We start from the raw sequence: 20,123 nt of genomic DNA, 5'->3' as shown, positions 1-20,123 counted from the left end.
AGAAATAGCTGTTCCGAGCTATTTAAAATGGCTCCAAATGGGATGGGAGAATTGCCAGTAGTGCATAATTAATCTGCTGTCTCTGAAATTTCAACATCTAATTAGAACACGTGTTATCAGTAAGATGGCAGAGTTGGCACCGACAGATCCGCCGCCCCGCAGTCGGGTTTCCTATGTTTCCCTTAGGACCTTAGCCTCCCACCTCTCCCCTCCTCCCCGCAACCTTCAGAAGAGTAAACAAAGGTCTTAACCACCCAGAATTAGAATCGACAAGACCCGGATAGATTCTGTGAGGGAAGGGGGGAGGACAGGGTAAGGAGGAGGATCCCGCAAACAGTTTCGCTGTCTCCGTTCTGAGGGAATTTACTTGTGTCGCATGTGTTCACAGTTTCACCTCAGGACTTTCGAGCAGTCCAGTTTTCTCTTAGCGATCCACTGTCGTCTCCCCGGCACAGACACTTTTTCTAGCAAGAATCTGGCCTCCCGAGGAAGAGAAAAAGACTGAGGGAGAGGAAAAGAAAAGTAATCTGTGAGCAAAAGTGATTACTTCATTTTGGTACTGACTTTGGGCCTCTGTTACTCAGGCTTTTAACCTAAAAAAATAAGGAACCGACAAATGAGCCAGCCAATAAGGCGGTCCGGTTCTCCGGCCGGGCGCAGTAGGGCTAGGGAGAAATATTTACCTTTCGTGACATTGTCAAGACTGTAGATCAAAGAAAGGGGCTTTCGCATGTAAGATGACCCTTCCTCAACCTTCACAATGCTCACATAGCTGCCTGAAAGTCTGCCTCACCGGGAGCGGCTGAGGACGGGGGGAGGGGGCCCACCGATACGGCAGGGGAGGTGTCTGTGAGCTAGAAAGGGTGAAGTCAAGGTAGAGCTAGGTCAGTGGTGGCCTCGGGCATGACTGTTGCAATCACTGACCAGTTCTGGATGGTGCTGACCATTGCCCAACAACCAACATCAGCTTTCTCAAAGAACCGCAGGGTAAAATCAGACCGTGACCCACACTGACTCCGTCTTTCGTCTGGGATGGTGCCACGGGGAGAGCGTGCTGGTGTCTAGGGCCAGAAAGCAAACAACAGTCAATAAAACCCACAGGAAGGCCTGGAAAATAACATCCCAGAGAAGACTGGGAATTTACGAACTTATCTTTAAGCCTCCCTAACACCCACTCCGGCCATCTTAATGTTCTCCCCATTTTTTTATTCCAACGGCTTGATCTGCAAGTAACGAATGGACAGTTGCCCCCAAACAGCGTGCCTCCTTCCGTTTTTACTCATATGTCTTTCCCATTAAAACCGACAGCAAGCTAGGAGGGTTTTTTTGTTTTTATTATTGGTTTTAATTGGGCCACAGTTTATTTGGGGAAAGGAGTGGAGGAGGAGGAAGAAGAGAACAAGAACAGGCAATAGTCAGAGACTTTAACAAGCTGCATTTGCTTTTCATTTCAACTGCACAATTCCCCAAGCTTTCAAACGAAGGGTCTTTGAAGTGAAGGTATTCCTGCTCCCCAGAACTAAGCGGCACCAGATGTGCACGCCGGGCCTACGTGGCAGAAGAATGCCCGGAGCGGCTGCTCGGGCTGCCTGGCCGCCCGAGGCAGACAAAGGTGGGTTTTGTAAAGGAAGGGTCTGCCCCTGTGGGTTTGGGATTATTGGAATAAGCCGTCTTGCTACATACGCAAATAATTTAAAATTAATAACGGGACAGAACCCTGCTATGTTTTCCTGTCCCGAAGGTCGTCTTAGAGCTCCTTGTGCTCACTTTCCTGCAGCAGCCGGTCGAGCGGGCCCTTTTCGGGTTTCCCTTAAAAAGCAATGTGAAGCAGCCACCTCCGTTTTTGATCCCCAAAGTTCCAAGATAAAACCGCTACATCGCCTCACTTTTTCTTCCTGCTGTCACCACACGAGCGAGGTCGGGCTGTAGTCGAAGAACGTACAGCTTCCACCCCGTAAAATGGGGACTCGATGCCTGTTTCTCCTCCAACTTGGACCAGAAGCCCCATCTGGGACAGGGACCATGTCCAACCTGATTAACTTATATCTACCTCACCGCTTGGAACCTTGCTTGACAAACAGTAAAGGCTTAAATGCCGTAATATTAATAATAAAAAAATGTAGACAGTTTATATGAAAACCCGACATGGGAGGAGGAGATTGTTACAGATGGGTACAAGTAATGTCACTGATCTCGTTCACAAGTCAAGAGTGAAATAAATTTGTACGGTGTACATTTAGGCCCACAGTCGCACATCGAAACCTCTGCAGAATTACAAAACAGAGCAGCCGGCAGCTTACTACAGTCGACAAGAGACACCGCGTAGAGAAAACCGAGATGGGAATAATGCTTCAGATTTTTTTTTCTTTTAAAAACCACAAGACATTCTTTACCTTATAAAAATAAATTCAGAATGTAACATAAGATAAGTCCCATTTCTGATTCTGGGGATGAACACTTGGGTGCCATTCTTGCAGCATCTGATGAGGTCGACCGCACCGCTTAACGGAATTAAGCCTGCAGCACGTGATCAAAGGTGACACGTAAGAGAAAAAGCATTCCAGTTGCAAAAAGGAAGGTCTCCTTCTAGGATCTTAACAAGCAGAGGCCAAATCTTCCACGGCAACGACACAGCCATATCCCAGGCGATGAGGTTCAGGCATAGAAGCAGATGGCCTGTCATCGAGCAACCCTGTGCACACACTGAGAAACCCATTCGCTGAAGGGCACGTTCCTCTTAAAACGCGTGACTAGACAGTCGCCCGCACACACCTTAAAAACCGACTGCTGAATAGTTTCAAGTCAAGAGTTTCCCTCCAGCTTCTCTGTACTCAGCCCAGGTGATGTCCCTTCTTGTTACTATTTTTTCCTGGCTCCTTCTCAAAGGCAAGAAGTTGAGAGTAATGTTTTGATCGTAACACTGAACGAAGGTCTGCCCTTGCTCTAGAGCGACGCCCTAACGGAAAAGAATACAAGAGCCTTTAGAGCCCTGCCTTATCCAAATGAGACATGACTGAAGACTGGCAGACCTTCTCTCCAGGATTGATTAAAAATAGACAAGTTCTCCCTGCAGCTGCCCCGCTTTCAAATATAACTAAGAAGTTGGCCTTAAGCAAGTCTGCACAGACGAGGGGGTTCTGCAAACCTTTTCCTCCCCCGAAACACAAGAAACATAAAAACAGAAATCCAGTCGCGCCAACGGAAAGCTAGAACTTCTTAATTAAAACCTGAAATGTTTCCACGATCTTGCCGAGAGGCTGGAATGTATTTGATATGCAGTTTAAAACCTGGTGTTATTTCTTTGGCTGTTCTCCGATTCTTCCCCGAACCTGTTTTAACACCCTCATTTCTATTCCCCCCTGCCCACTTCCTGAAATCTCACGGGGAACTAGATTCTCGCTCTCAGAGAGACGATTCGTTGGACAGACGATCTCATTCACATTACTGAGGGTATATTTCTGAATAGAGCAGTCCTTCGGCTGAAATGGCATCTCCGAGTCCCACAGTTCGGACGGGATCTTTACACACTAGAACAGGGGTGAAATGGAAGGAGATGCCCTCTCTGTGCCATTCCACCACTGGGTCACTGGGATTTAGAGACACCTTCGAGCCCGCCCCTGTGTGGGAAGTCATAAACTCGAGGGGAGCCTTAAGGAAGACTCTGTCGGTAACGATCGTTTCGGTGGCGCACGCCTGCGTCCCCGCCACTCTGGCTCCGGCAGCCACGGCCGCTACCTGGTTGCCCCAGGACCCGTCTACGGTGGCCAGGATGTGGTACGCCAAGGTGTGGAAATGGATCCGGGTGAGATCCGAGGCCCTGTCTTCCTGGCTCCCGTATTCTTTCAAAATCCAGAAGAGTATGTCGCTGACTATTCCCACGTCTGGGACACCCCTCCAGGACGGGAGGGAGGAGTAGGGTCCGGATGCCGACTGGCTGAGAAACAGCAGCTCCTGTTCATTCAAACCGATTGAATTCACCAAGGGGAAGACCTGCTAACAGAAACAGAAAGGACAAATTCTCTTTAGGGCAGGAAAAACCCAAGTCCAGGCACACTTGGGGGACACTGCTTCTCTAGGAGAGGGAAAGCAGTACTTAGTTTTTCCTCTCTCGCTTCCCCCATTCTATATCCCACCCTGGCCATGAACCTTCTCAGAGGTGGCCCTCGGATCTAATTTCAGGCAAGTCAGGTAATACGAAGCTTCCCCAGTTGTACTAGAGCACCGGAGGCTGCTGCTGCCGCCCTTCGTCTTAGAGAAGCAACGTGATCTCGTGGTAAGAACACAATACTCTCCCGCTCTAGTCTTTAAGTTTGTTGTGGGCATGGAACGTTATATTGTTTCATTGAACTCTCAAGCGTTTAGTAGTGTACTCAGTAAATACGACTGATTGACTGGGGGGTCAGGAGACCTGGGTTCTAAGTGTGGTTTTGCCACTTGTCTCCTGTGTGAATCTGGGCAAGTCACAACCCCTGTGCCTCAGTTTCCTCACCTGGAAAATGGGGATTAAGACTGTGCGCCTCACGTGGGACGCAGTGTGGCTCATCTGTAAAATGTGGATTAAGACTGTGAGCCTCACGTGGGACAACCTGAGTACCCTGTATCTACCCCGGCGCTCGCTTAGAACAGTGCTCTGCACATAGTAAGCACTTAACAAATACCAACATTATTATTATTACCTGTTCTCCATCCCCGCTTAGACTTTGAGCCCTGTGTAGGCCAGAGACTGTGTCTGACCTGATTACAGCGTTTCTACTCCAGTGCCTGGCACAAAGTAACTACTTAATGCATCATTATTATTACCGTTATTCTATGCAACGCTTCTCCCAGAGTATTTATTGACCAACCAGCCACACCAGGTATTAGAGACAGTCCCTGCCTTCTAAAAAAAAGTTCCGTCGCCACCCTGTAATGACACGGAACATCCCGAAAAGGAAAGGAAAGAAGTGGCTAGTTCTCCTGGTCACAAATTTTCACAATGGATTCCCTCTTCAGCAGTGTTTGTTTAGGGGGAGTCAACCTTTTCGGGAATCTAGGGAAATTCAATGTCAAGGAAACCAGAGATCCAAAACGGGTTTGATGGCAGCAGCGCTATACTCGAACAAAACCTCTCCTTTCCCACTATGCAGCATGTCCTCCTTTTTTCTGCTTCTCTGCCCTCCCATCAATGACATTAATTTACCAAAAGCAATACGAGAACCATTTGTTAACAACCATCACCTCATTCCCCACTTCATTACTACTACTTCTCCAGGGCTCAAACAAAATAAAAGTTTTAACACTCTCCCTTTCTCGGTAAGAATAGAAATCCAGGCTTTTTTTTTTCTTTGAAATAATGGGGAAGGGACCATAGAAAAAATAAAAGTTTGAGAATCATTGCTTTATGGCAAGAAAAAATATCCTTCCCCCACAAGCCCTGTGATGGGAACAAGACAATGAGCACTGTGGCCATCTGTTAAATTACTTATATTCACGCACAGTGTTACATTTTGGGTATTCATAAAGTCTCACCTGGGATATCAATGTCAGAATTACTCCATTTTAGTGTGACAGGATCTCGTCTCCTCTCAGAAATTACACATAAACCACTGCCAGAAGATTCTCACTCGACACAGAATTTATAGCCTCAGCCTACATATTCTGGGTGGCTTCTACCACAGATTGCTCTTTGACTTAACACTTGTCAACTCAAAGGACAAGAAAAAACGTCAATCTTGGGATTACCTGTTGCATGATACTGCTCATGAAATCACGGTCAGTCATACTGGCCAGCTCCAGGTGAACTGGGATATCAGTGGGGATATCGGAGATGGAAATCACTGCCTGTAGAAGGAAGAGGAACCAGTTGGAAATCAGTCAATGGCACTTACGGAGCGTAGGCCAAGACCTACCCAACACTCCTAAGGTCTGGATCCCCAGAATGACCTCCTTTTACTTACTGGGGAAGATCTGCAATTTGTAAGAGTACAGGCTAGTAGAGACCATGACAGACCACCAGTGCCTTCCCCAAAAGAGAGAAGCAGCATGTCCTAGTGGAAAGAGCACAGGCCTGGAAGTTAGAGGAACTGGGTTCTAATCCCAGCTCCATCACCTGTCTGCTTTGTGACCTCGGATCAGTCATTTCACTTCTCTGGGCCTCAGTTTCCTCATCTGTAACTATGAGCCCCATGTGGGGCAGGGACTGTGTCCAACCCAATTAACTTGCATCTACCCTAACACTTAGAACAGTGTCTGGCACATAGTAAGTACTTAAGAAGTACTTTATTATATAAATTCTTTTTATAATTATATTTTAAAAAACAGGAGGCTCCTTGTTTTGAGGGTTTTTTTGTGCTTCAGGTGCAGAACAGAAAGTAAGCTTGAATAATGATGTGGAAAGTTTTCTCACACCTTCTTGTCAGATTAAACTGAGGGGTCCCAGAGATATCAGATCCATTTAATGAATGCCGCAAACATTATGCAGATGTATCTTGCCTGATATAAATCTTACATAGGGGAAAGGAGCACAGAAATAAACCTCTCCAAATCTGAGAGGAAAATTGTGAGAAGAGCATGGGTAATTACTTTGCACAGTTCAGTTTAGGACAGCTCAGAGAGGCTCAATCAAGAGGATTCCTTATAAGTTTACCAACTAGTGCTGTTCAAGAAGTTCAAGTGAAGCAGCACGGCCTAGTAGATAGAGCAGGGGCCTGGGAGTCAGAAGGACCTGGGTTCTATTCCCGGCTCTGCCACCTGTCTGCTGCGTGACCGTGGGCAAGTCACTTCACTTCTCTGGGCCTCGGTTACCTTATCTGTAAAATGGGGATTAAGACTACGAGCCCCATATGGAACATGGACTATGCCCAAGCGGATTAGCTTGATCTATCCCAAGACTTAGGACAGTGCCTTGGTACATGGTAAGCGCTTAACAAATATCATTAAAAAAAAAAAAGATCCAGAAGGGCACCTATTAAGCATCTCAGATGGAATTAGCAGCGGGATTTACAGAGATAGCAAACGCCACGAAGCCGTCTAGATGCTGACAGTTGGATGAGCCTCTTTACCAATGGGAGAAACTGCAGTTTAAAAAACCCCCAAAAAACAACAACAAAAAAACCCACCACCCAAAACAGGAAAAAAAAGAAAACCCTCATCAACCCTTACTTGCCTTACTCTGGAAAATCTCTGGGGTAACTGGTGTTTTTGAAAATGCAGTGTGACTTGTGAATTCTTACCTCCAGCAGTCTCTTCTGATGAATCTCTTTGCTCTGCCCCTCCATCATGTGCAGTCCAGAGAGCACAACAAGGTCTGGCTGAAACTCATCCAGGCTGGACACAAATACTTCAAGCATGTTCATCACCCCATTTGACAAATCATGGGAGAATATGAAGCGGTTGGCATTGGGAGCCCTCAACTCTCCCCACTGCTCAGCTACAAAAACCCAGTCAACAGAAGAAGAAAAGGAACAGAATTTTAAGCCTCTTTATTTTCATTCTATCGCAGAGTTCTCACTAAGTGGAATTCGACCCAATTATGTTGAGACTAGCATAACAAGCTTCCTTCTTAAATTTTCAAAAAGAGTGTTATCTGGCCAACTCCAAATCCAAAAATCAATCGGAGTACAAGTGGGGGAATGTCCAACCAGCACCTCTTCACCTGGGGGAGGAAAAGGGTGCCCCTCTCATCAGATCAATTGATCAGTGGTATTTATTGAGCTGACTTACTATGTGCGAAGCACTATACTAAATGCTTGGGTAAGTACAGTACAAGAGAGTTGGTGGATATGATCCCTACCTACTGTACTACAGAGGAATAAGAAAGTTGTCATCAGCACCCAATCCCTCCTGCCACCTAGCAGTTTGAAAGACTCAAGGAGGAGGAAGGAGGCACAAGGGGAGGGGGGGCAGAATCAGCACTCTAAAATGTACCTGGGCATGGCCCTGAGGGAGGGAAGAGGGGAGAGACCCAAGTGAGAGGGGAGAAAGAGAGGAGAGCAGATTCTCAACAATGTGATATAAAGGAATGCCGTGATTGTCATGACAACACACATCCCTCCCTCCCCACCCCCACGTATCCCTTTTAGAGAGGTGTGGGCTCCAAAATGCTGGAGTGGTGGAAATCTGAATGATTTCATTTACTATTACAACATTTTCATTTAAAGGTTGAATCTATGGACATATTTTCCCAGGCATTTAGTACAGTGCTCAGCGCATAGTAAGCGTTCAGTAAATACAACTGATTGATTCAACTTGGTGAGATTTTGATTTAATAACTAATGCTTAAATTGATCCAAAATACTCAATATTAATATTACAGTAACAAAGGCATACACTTTCATAATATGCTCTATACAATATATTATTTCCCATACTGTCCTTTAAGGAGGCCTTGGAAAGACCTCTTTCATTTAAAAAGAATTCAAAAATCTAAACAATTGTATAGTCATTTTTGCTATAAAACTACTTTAAAATCCCTCAACTAAAAATTCAGGTCGTGGCAAAAACAAGTGAAACAATACAGAGGTTATGTACATATCTGTAATTTTATTTATCCCTTTGCTCTTTTCCCCCCCTCCCAGCTCCAAAGCACTTATGTACGTAGCTGCAATTTAAGTTATTTGTATTGATGTCTTTCTCCTCCACTCTAGACTTTGCGCTTGATGTGGACAGGGAATGTCACTGTTTATTTTTGTATTATAATGTTGGTATTTGTATTTAACTTTCCCAAGCGCTTAGTACAGTGCTGTGCATATAGTAAGCGCTCAATAAATACAACTGAATGAATGAATTCCATCCTCCCTTCTGCATCACCTATGCCCTTTGGTTCTGCATGCCCGAAGTACTTGATATAAATATCTCACACTGACCCTTGGCCCTTAATGGACATACATATCCTTACACTGTGCCATTTCCTCTATCTGTCATTTATTTTAATTCTGTCTCCCCCAGCATTCATTCATTCATTCAGTCATATTCACTGAGTGCTTACTGTGTGCAATGCACTGCACAAAGTGCTTGGAAGAGTACAAAATAACAGTAAACTGACTCATTGTCTCATCGACCAACTGTACTTTGCCAAGTGCTTACTACAGAACTCTGCTTCAATAAATACCACTCATCAATTGATTGATTTTGCCTTTAAGAATGTTCTGTAGTGTCCAAGGTGTTTCTACATCAGCTCATTAGCATTTGCAGGGAACTAATCTGTCACTGCTAAAGGTCACTGTTTACTGTAAACACGCAGAGATGAACTTTCAATACTTATAATCAACTCCTTATACAATGCTAACGCTATACAAGCTACCCAAGTGCCTAGTACAGTGCTCTCTCTGCACACAGTAAGCACTCAATACCTCCCAGCCACGCCCTTTCTCTCCACCCCACTACCACCAAGGTAAAAGCTCTGGTCTTGTCACAGCTAAAATACTGCCTAAGTCTTTGGTCTTCCAGCCTCCACCTCTCCTGCCTCCAATTTGTAATTCATGCTGCTACATGGATCACTGACTGCAATTTCCATAGGCCCTTCTCTCTCCTCTCTCCAAAACCCTAGAGCAACAAACAAAAATCAAAGTTCTCTGCCACTGGACCTCACCATACCTATATCTGCTCTCTTGACCAGCTAATCCCCACCTAACTTGTCTTTGTTCCTCCCAAGACAACCATCTACTTGTACGTGGCTCTCAACTCCATCCCCCTGCTCATGCTGCTCCCCCAGCTCAGATCTCCCTGCCTCCCCACAGATCGAGCCTTCCAAAATCCTTCCTCCTCCTCCAACAAGCCTTCCCCACTTCATCTCCCTGGACCCTGAGTCATATCATTCCATCAGCCAACTCTAACATTTAAGTACTTACTCCCTCCTTAGCACTCACGTACAAATATGGACTCAATACTTATTTTGACCACTCTAGGATGTGATCTATTTCTTTTTTTTTACATTTGTTTCCCCCACTACATCATCTGAGCAAGGCACAGAGTGAGTGACTAATAAAAGCTACTCTTATTACTATTGACTGAATGCTAATGAACTGCCCTTAGTGAAGCCATTCCTGTACCAAAGAGGTGCAGTACATTCTATTTTCCATCATTTTCTATCCAAATTACTTCATGTCTCTAAGAAAAATTCAAAGGAAAAATAATAAATGAAATTACTGACCTAGACCCAGGAAGGATTTTCTCTGAATCTTCAAACCAATAAGACTGGGAATCTATTTGCCAAGGGACCATCCCAAAGGACACCCTGTTCTAACACCCTCAAATTCTAAACCTGGGGCTTCAAGAGATAGTTACATTTGGAGTCGGCACTGCAATAACATTCAGAAAACATGAAAAATTGTTTCCACCAACTTACTTCCCCTTCAAGCTACATAACTGAAGAGATGAACATTACCCCCACCCCCCCTAAACTTCCTTTCTTCCATAAGTTGAAGGAGTCTAGACACACGGACACGGAGTGGCGGTTCTGTGGGCAACTAGAATTTGAAAAGGATGTGGTCTGGAGCAAAGAATGAATAAACAAAGATCTCCACAGTAGGGAAAAAAAAAACTAGAGCAATGGTTTCCAGAAAAGAACAACTTGTCCAATGGTCCTCCAGTGCCAAAGGATCCAAGACTACCCTGGCCTGAACTGGAGGGGAATTAATGCATAAGTAATATGGCAAGAATTGCATTGCAACAGAGGATGAAAGGAAGACAAAAAATGAAGTTTAACTGGCAATGGTAAAAAGAAAGGAGGGTTCAATGTGCTAAATATTATTCCAAGCAGGTGGAATTGGTGAAAAATGCTCTCCAGCCTTAACACCTGAGTGTTTTTGTAATAGTGGTGATGGCTGATTAACTTTCCAGACCACATTGTCAAAATGGATGCTAGAGTGACTAATCAAACAACAGAACTTTGCAGAAAACTTTAAACCCAAGAGAGCATTTCATTTGCTTAAGCAAGGAAACAGGTCTAGAATCAACTCTTCCCTTCAAGCTCCACTGCCTTCCCCATTAAATTAAATTTCCTCACCAAAAACAGAAGCCTTCTTTTCCTCCAATAGGATCTACTGGTTTTACAAAAGCTTTATACACAATTTTATTTTTTAAATGGACATCCAGCCATTTGGGATTTTTAGTGCTAAATAATAGCTTGCTTAAGGCAGAACAGGGAAAGGTAAAAGCCTAAAATGTGCTTAGTCAAAAAGATTGAAGTAGGGAATGAACAGGATAAATCGGCAAATTTGCTCTCAAAACATCTAAATTAGGGAGTTGGTGGGGTCAGATCTTCTGGAACTCATAGGCTGATTTTGGGCTTTCTCTAATAAAGCACTCATTAATCCCAGTTATCTTTTAGGTATAGGTAATCACCTAAGCTCTATACAAGATGAAATCTACAGGGTGATTGTTCAGCATCAAGAACCTGAATGGATAATGACAATTAAATTGGGAACCTTGAACAACTACAGAGAATAAATAACTCCCCTTTACAAAAGTTGTTATGAGCTATACCACTCAAACTAATTATATGCTTTATATTCTCCATGGAAATACATATGTCTTTTATGTATTTTGGAAAGGTATTTGTCAGCTTGCTATGCTCTGACATAAGATATTGCTGCCAAATTTTGCATGTTGGCTCCTGAAATCAGGAAGCCACAGGATTTTTTGTCTCTGTTTGGATTCGGTCTCTATCAATCATTCAATACTACTTATTGAACCCTTACTGTGTATAGAACACTACACTAAATGCTTGGGAAAGGACAATGCAACAGAGTTCCCAGCCCACAATGAGCTTACTATCTCGAAGGGGAGACAGATATTAAAATAAATTACATATATGTACATGAGTGTTGGGGTGAGAGAGGTTGGGGTGAATATCAAGAGACAGAAATGAATATTTGGTTTGAATGAGAGAGATGAGTCGAGGATAACACCAAAATTTCGGGCTTTGGAGAGAGGGAGGATAGTAGTGCTTTATCCAGTAATGGGAAAAACAGGGCGAGGACAAGGTCTGGGTGGGAAGATGAGTTCAGTTTTGGACAAGTGTGAGGTGTTGATGTGATTGAGGTGTCAAGATGGTGGGCTCTATCTTTCAAAACTGTATTGATTTTTATCAAATTCAGCTAGATATTAAGATAGTAATTTAATCAATTTTTGGACCAAAAGAATGATTGTTTAGGTACTATTTAAATGGTTTCCCTTTAAAATGGATTATTTTGAGCAACTGGCTGAAAAAACCCAGCTCAAAGAGAATAACAAGATCTAGAGCTACTTGTCCTTTTGCATAGACATAACTGCATTGGAATAATGAAAGGCAAAGATTTTACAATTAACAATACACTGTAAATTCCTCTCCTCCATTATTCCTAGGGACTTCTTACTAAAAGACAAAGCTTTTACAATCAATTAAAAAATACACTGCAAAAATTCCTAGGGACTCTTTGACCTCAAATGTACCCAAATCATATTTCCTCCAGCCTTCAAGGAATCTCTAGTTGCATGTACTACCAACACCTCCAACTTAACATGCCCATCTTCCTCACTACACTGCAAGCTCCTGGAGGGCAGGGATCATGCCTACCAACTCCATTCACTCATTCAATTGTATTTCTTGAGCGCTTACTGTGTGCAAAGCACTGCACTAAGCACTTGGGAGCGTACAATACAACAATAATCAGACACTCCCCGCCCTTGAACTGCACTCTGCCAAGCTCTTGGTAGAGTGCTATGCACACTATGAATGCTTAATGGATATCATCGACTGATTGACTGAATTACATCCCCTTCCCCCGCATCTCTCCAGCTCCTCACCTTGTTTCCAGGCAGGGCTCCTCTCTGCCTAACTGCCCTGTCTGGCTCTGACCTCTACTGACTCCGCAGTTCTCCCCCACCGATCCCTCCCTCAACCCGTCTGACCCTAGATCCACAAGCTCTAACCTCTGGTGCAGCTGCCAACATCCTCACACTCCTTCCTTCCCTCCCCTTGTGAGACCGACAAAGTCTCCGGCATCCGCACTGTGCATGGCCCTCTAGACTCTAAGTTGGTCATGGGCAGGGAATATGTCCGTTTATTGTTGCACTGTATTCTCCCGGGCACATAGTAAGTACAGTGCTCTGCACACAGTACGCACTCAATACAATGGAATGAATGCTACCAATTGAACTGTATGTTCCAAGCGCTTAGTACAGTGCTCTGCACACAGTAAGCACTCAGTAAATATGATTAAATGAATTCATTGTGTCATTTCTTTTTAAAAAAATTAGGAGGGTTCGGGGGAGGCAGATAAGGAAGGGGCCAATTTTAGGAGTCTGGTAGCAGCACGTAACTGAGTGGTGCAAGGCAAGGGAACTGAATTCTCTGTGTGGACCAGACGCAGTGTCGGACAGGGTTTTCGGAGCTACACAGACGCTAAGGCACAATAGTGTCACTGGATTTTATATCGTGTGGTAACTCAGAACCAGGGTTTCGTCTGTAGTGGTGAGCTGCACTGTCACTGAAGAAGCACTTTGGCACAGTCCAGCAAAGGAATAAGAAAACAAATGTGCCCTCATGTTCTAAAGAGGAATAATAAACTGAAAGGCATGTGCTGTTTACAGGCAAAAGGGACTTTGCCACCCAATCTTCCACCTCCCTCCTGAACCTTCAAAATCTTTACTAAAGATCAAAGCATTTTGGGGGAGTGATTAGAAAATATAACTCCTGCTTTCAAAGGTAGGTGTCTTCTGGAACTACTAATGAAGTGCACAAGCTAAGTTTCTAATGCACAGTGAAGGTAGAGGGGCAGGTCTATCACTGTCCTAGAACTCTGCTACTGTTCCTCAGCAAAGAACAAAATTCTTTCAGATTTACTTCATCTGCAATGGACGTCAAGAAACCGAAGGGCAAGGAACACCTCTGGTAAAAATCAAGACATTATTCTACAGTTGCAACAGAGGCTTCCTACTCACAACAGGTCTGTCCAAAATTTCAAGACTTACTCTCCGAAATGTGACTGACCTGGCCAAAACATATTTTTGAGACAAGTACCTAAAATACATGAAACAATCAATGCACCCGTGCCCAATGAGATGCTAGCCATCGTCATTGTTGGTTACTAATTTGATGGGCATGATATTACTTGGCCAAAAAAAAGTTTCAAAGATTAACAGACACACACAGACCCTGTGATGTCTTAAAGACCCCTTCGAAATTTTGGCAAGTCATAGATGGGTAACAGTTCACAAAGGCAGAGAGATCCAGCATCAGGAATGCAAACTATTAAATTCTGCCTTGAAATTTTACATTTACAGGATGATGTTGTGAAATGAGGCTGGCAATGACATTTTAAGATGTCACTGACTCTCACTAGTTTTTGGGCGACGAGTTTGTCAAAATTAGAAAAGAGCAAATGTTGTCCGTACACCTCAACTGAAAGAAAGAGTAGACAATAATGCTCATCTCAGAGGTGCAATACTTTCCAAGCGCTTGGTACAGTGCTTTGCACACAGTAAGCGCTCAATAAGTACCACTGAATTAATGAATAATGATGGAGAGGTCAATTGGTTATACAACCACCTATCTACTCTGGAAGGCTACATTCTTGTATGGGGAAACAAAGGACTCTGTTGCAGGCCTGTCCATTTTGTGTCATGTACTTTTAATCTAAACTGGCTAGGATTTCAAAAAGAATCAATGCCGGGTCAAAAAATTAGTACAATTACCATGATCCAGTGGCAATATCACCACAAAAAGAGTCTGTAATGCTTTTCCAACACAACACAAACTTAATAATCCTCCCACGCTTATGAAGTATGGGAGTCAGAGGGACCAGGATTCTAATTCTGGCTCCGCCACTTTTCTGCTGCATGATCTAGAGCAAGTCACTTCGCTCCTCTGGGCTTCAGTTACCTCGTCCGTAAAATGGGGATAGACTGTGAGTCCCATGGGGGACGGGAACTGTATCCAATCTGATTATTTTCTATCTACCCCAGTGCTCAGTACCATGCCTGGCACAAAGTAAATACTTAATAAATGCCATTAAAAAAGAGAGAGAGAGAAAAAGGAAAACTGTCTCGCTTGAGTTTCACCTGTTCTTCCCTCTCTGTACCCAAATTCAGAAAACTGACTTAAAGGCCAAGATAAAGACGAGCCATAGGCCTACATATTATAAAGTCTTTCTGGTGACGGCAGAAGCTGAACCTTGTAATTAATGTGCAGGGATATACAAAGCAGTCATTCTTAACTATTGAGGAATCCAACATGCATTTTATCCTTTTACACTAGTCTAATGATTTTATCAGAAGACTAAACATTTCCTGCCAGCAACAGATACAACTTAAGTTTTATCTTAATCCATCACATTCCTTTAAGGGATTTCATTACCTGCTTGATACTCCAAAATAAGGTGAAACTCATCCACTTCTTGCATTGATTCTGGGGGAACAAATACGTTGTCATCGAGAAGTTCATGTAGTTTAGGACCAACAGGACCACAAAGGAGAACCTAAAAAACAACCAAAATTAAATGCATTAAACCAGTATTCCTAAGTAAAGAATTGGAACTCTTACTTGCTACAGCACAATTAAATTACTTCTGCCTTAAAAGCTGCCATCCAAATTGAATTAACTTGAAAAGGGCATTTCGTTTGGTGGTGGAATTACCTCTAACTAGTGCTTAGCCGTGTGTTGGCCCAAGGACCTAGACCCCTGGAGTCCCGTCCACACATAACGGCAGCTAGGACAGGGAGATCCAGCTCCTACCAGACATATAAAACGTAATACCAAAACCAAGGTCCCTTCCCCTTTCCTATACACTTGAGTCTCTTCCTCAACCACTGTCATCCCTCATTCCAGCAAGATTTACATGGCCAGCTTTAGCAGGAACAGGCTGAGCTTCAACCACTCAAGACTTGGAATTCGCACAAACTGAAATCCCCTAGCTACACATCTTGAAATGGATTTTACGTAAACACTGAAAAAACGCCATTATATCTATCGATCAATCAACTGTATTTATTGGCCGCTTACTGTGTGCAGAGCAATGTACTATGGTGCTTGGAAGAGTATGATACAACAGAGATGGTAGATATGTGCCCGGCCCACAAGGAGCTTATGGCCTAGAGAGGGAGACAGACATTATATAAATTTCGGATATCTATATTAGTGCTGCAAGGCTGAAATATGGAAATATGGTGGTCTTTAAAGTAAGAAAATTAACTAGCATCTTGATTCAGAAAGTGAGTGAGAAGAACCGTCACAACCAAGCATTCCTATTTTCCAATCCGAACCTACGCACTCTCTGCTCCTCTGCCGCCCACCTCCTCACCGTCCCCCATTCACACCTATCTCACCTTCGACCTCTGGCCTACATCCTACCGCTGTCCTGGAATGCCCTCCCTCCTCACCTCCGCCAAACTAACTCTCTTCCCCTCTTTAAAGCCCCACTGAGAGCTCACCTCCTCCAAGAGGCCTTCTCAGAGTGAGCTTCCCCTTTTCCCTCTGCTCCCTCTCTGCTCCCCCTCTGCCCTCTGCTCCCTCCCCCCTTCACTTCCTCTCAGCTAAGCCTCCTTTCCCTCTGCTCCTCCCCTTCCCCCGCCCCTCAGCACTGTGCTCATTTGTATATATTTTTATTACCCTATTAATTTTGTTAATGAGGTGTACACCCCATTGATTCTATTTATCATGATTAAGTTGTCTTGTTTTTGTCCGTCTGTCTCCCCCGATTAGACTGTAAGCCCATCAAGGGGCAGGGATTGTCTCTATCTGTTGCCGAATTGTACATTCCAATCGTTTAGTACAGTGCTCTGCACCTAGTAAGCGCTCAATAAATACTACTGAATGAATGAATGAATTTCCTGGTTGAATGCTCTGACACTATACTTCATTTCTCATCTTCTAGATTTTAAGCTTGTTGTGGGCAGTACAGTGCTCTACACACAGTAAGTGCTCAATAAATATGACTGATTTGATCAATACGCAGCTCTCTCTGCTACTGTGGTCCAGCAACTCCTCAAACAAATTCTATAGTGACTGGGCACTGATAACAGTATAATAGTAGAATCTGACCTAAAGTATCCAAAAAGAGTTGAGTGATGAATTAACTTGACTTCTGAGTACTCTATTTGAAAATGACTTCATTAATATCTGGCTCATCGATGCTGTTACGGCATCCAAAAGCAGAGAATCACTATCACAGGATATTAAGAAACCTCAACTAGGTTTCGGAGGATCACAGTATGGAACTTTTCTAAGTATTCACAGAATCCTACTTGAATAGAACAGTGTTCTATTGCCTCTTGGAGAAGCAACCAAAAACTCTGATTTTATTAACTGCACTCCAAGGAGCTCTTGAATCTCAGACAAGTAGCCTAAAAAGAAAAGCTTGAGAAGGCAAAGAAACAATTCTGTAAAGAAAAGACTACCCCAATCGGCATCTTGATCACGTAAGATAACACCCATCTTGTATTTTTGAACAGGATTAAAGCTGCTACCAAGAAAAAGGTTGTCAGCTTCTCACTTTGAGGAGGACAAACAATTTATATTATCAGACTCAGTGCATCTAAGGGAGATGACCAGGTGGCAAAATCTCAGAAACAGTTAAAGACAATAAAGTGTATAATAGGCAGTTTGACTTACCTTCAAATTTGAATTGGTTGCAAGTTTCTGTCCAATTAAAGCAGCATTTCCCCCGACATAGTGCTGCAAAACAAAGTCAGGTGATACACTGTTTAATTTTAAGCTAATACTTTAAATTAGTCACTATTCTTGGGCGATTATTTTATTAGATTGAAAGACAGAATTGAAACCAAAACAATTCCAGAATCACATCACAGTCAACTGAAACCTTGAAAGAATGAGATTGACTATAATGAGAACCTTCCTGCAGTGAGAGGAAATCAAGTCTCTATCAAAATGACTCTATCCAACATAAAGCAACAAACATTATTAGGAGTGATACCTCACAAAGTCAGTAGTTTGGTGTAAGGTCCCCCCAGCAGAGAAAACAGACCTGCAGGCAGTGGGGGCCAATTTTTCATTTTAAATGCAGTGGCAAAAAGTGGGGATGAATCTTGGAGGGGATGGGCTGTCTGGCAAGAAATTCACCATTTTGGGTTTTTTCAGCCCTACATGGAAGCTCTCAGGTCTTGTCTTTTATTTATGGCATTTTGTTAAGCACTTGCTCTATGCCAGACATTGTACTAAATGCCAAAGTGGATACAGGCTAATCAGGTTGGACCCAGTCCATCTTCCATTTAGGGCTCACAGTCTTGATCCCCATTCTACAGATGAGGTAATTGAGGCAAAGAGAAGCTAAGTGACTCACCCAAGGTCACAAAGCAGGCAAGTGGCAGAGCCAGGATTAGAACTCAGGTCCTAACTCCCCGGCCCATGTTCTATTCACTAGACCACACTGTCCACAACCTAGGATGAGCACCTCTGGGGACAAGCTCATAAAGGTGTGGGAGAAATTGCTCCAAATGTCCTCGGGGGAGGTTGGCCCTTATATATCCAAACCTCAGAGCCTCCTGGCTGGCTGCTGAGTTCTTGGAGGGATGCCCGGCATTTCCTGCAAATCATGGCTTCACCCTGAAAACTTTCCACAAAAGAACAGGGGCCAGGCATGGTGCAGGGAATATGTCTACCCACTCTGCTTTACTGCACCCTCCCAAGAGCTGAGTACGGTCTCTGCCCACAGTAAGCATTCCAAAGGTACCTTGGATTGACTGACAGACAAATATGGGACAGAGCTTAATGTCCCATTAGGTAAATCCAGGTGACAACTAATCATGAATTTATTATGCGATAAAAATAAGAAATTTAAGGGATCAAAGTTGGATCGAGGTTTACTGCATTAACTCTTCTTCCCATGAGATAGATGTTGACTGAGGACAAGGGAAATTAATTAAAATTGGTGGCAGAAAACAGTTAGATTGAGGACTGAATCGAGAAGATAAGTTATCATTCTGGAACATCGTAAAGACAATTCCATATGAGACAGACTTCACTTCTGAGCTCATTTGACACTTGGGGCTAATTCTAAAATTGTAATTTTAACAGTTCAATCTTCACTTGGACGATGACTTTGGGATTGCAATGCCCATTACTAAGACTCAAAAAAGCACCTGGAAAAAAAACACTTTAAAGTCCTAAAAAGTTTTAAAGTCCTAAGATTTACTGGCAAGATTTGTTCCTCACAGTGACAGCAAGACTTTCCCAACCACTATCATGGAAAACTGCTGAAATTAATTTGGGAAAGGTGTCAATGCAGAATGGTAAACAGAAGACAGTTAAGGAAAAGGAAAGTGAACAGAGAGAACAGAACATAAGGGAGGAAATAAAAAAACAGAGCAAGTAAACACAACAAATCATAAGAGAAAAATCAAGGCTAAAAAACAGGATTAAAAGAAATTTAAAAACAGGATTAAAAAAATGAGAGGAATAGTCAGCCAATTCAGGAAAAAGACTTGACTTTTCCGTGGCTTAAAGGAGTAAACAATAGATTACATTTACTGGTCATACTCTGTGCATGGGAGAGTACAATACAAATAACGGATGTGATCCCTGTGTTCAAAGAGCTTACGGTCTAATGGTAAAAGGAATAAAATGGGCATGGACAAACTACTTCCAACCATAGGATAAATAAGCCCTTGAAAAATCAATTTGGAAGGGCCAAAACAAGTGTGAAACAAACAAAAAACCTGAACCTGCAAGGCTGACAGTGAAAAGAGGCGTAAAAAGTTAGGTTAAAAGAAGGCTTTCTTGCATATTTTACAATCTAGATACACATCCGTACATTTTACATCCTCACAATTCAAATATTACATCTGCCCAAGAAGGGCCAGAAATGCGTTCTTGAGGACTATAAATCCTCGCCTCATTGTTGGACACCTGCTTTCTCTGCTTCTGCTTTGGTTCAATTAATCCACTTTTATACAGACGCATTATTTTAGCACAAATCTTAACAATGCCTCCCGAATACAACAACGCCTCCCAAATACGCCAAGGACGGAAGCTGAAAAATCTTAAAACATCAATTCAACAAACATGAAAATTGGGCAATTTTAGAGATGCCAATTTTTTTCCAAACGTATTGTTTAGCAGCCTGATAAGAGCGTGTGCCAGCTGCCACACTAAAAGGAGATGAGAAATGGAGTTTTCAGGGAGCGATACAACATACCAGAGATGCAAC

At 43.2% G+C, this 20,123-nt stretch overlaps 1 protein-coding gene across 3 annotated transcripts in view; it reads right to left on the bottom strand.

The window, feature by feature from the left end:
• Positions 1-1,313: 1,313 nt before the first annotated feature.
• Positions 1,314-20,123, bottom strand: part of ADPGK (ADP dependent glucokinase) — a 159,483-nt gene continuing 140,673 nt past the window's right edge. For all 3 annotated transcript variants that reach the window (XM_029065761.2, XM_029065760.2, XM_039912026.1), the window contains 5 exons: positions 17,570-17,632; positions 15,317-15,437; positions 7,212-7,408; positions 5,722-5,820; positions 1,314-3,993 (listed from right to left, as the gene is read on the bottom strand). In XM_029065761.2, coding sequence (XP_028921594.1) covers positions 3,442-3,993; positions 5,722-5,820; positions 7,212-7,408; positions 15,317-15,437; positions 17,570-17,632 — 1,032 coding nt within the window. In that variant the 3' untranslated portion in view covers positions 1,314-3,441. The remainder of the gene's footprint in view (positions 3,994-5,721; positions 5,821-7,211; positions 7,409-15,316; positions 15,438-17,569; positions 17,633-20,123) is intronic.

This window comes from Ornithorhynchus anatinus, chromosome 5 (genome assembly GCF_004115215.2).
Source record: "Ornithorhynchus anatinus isolate Pmale09 chromosome 5, mOrnAna1.pri.v4, whole genome shotgun sequence".
NCBI lineage: Eukaryota > Metazoa > Chordata > Mammalia > Monotremata > Ornithorhynchidae > Ornithorhynchus > Ornithorhynchus anatinus.
The sequence above is the reverse complement of the archived record's forward strand: the minus strand, read 5'-3'. Positions and strand labels throughout refer to the sequence as shown.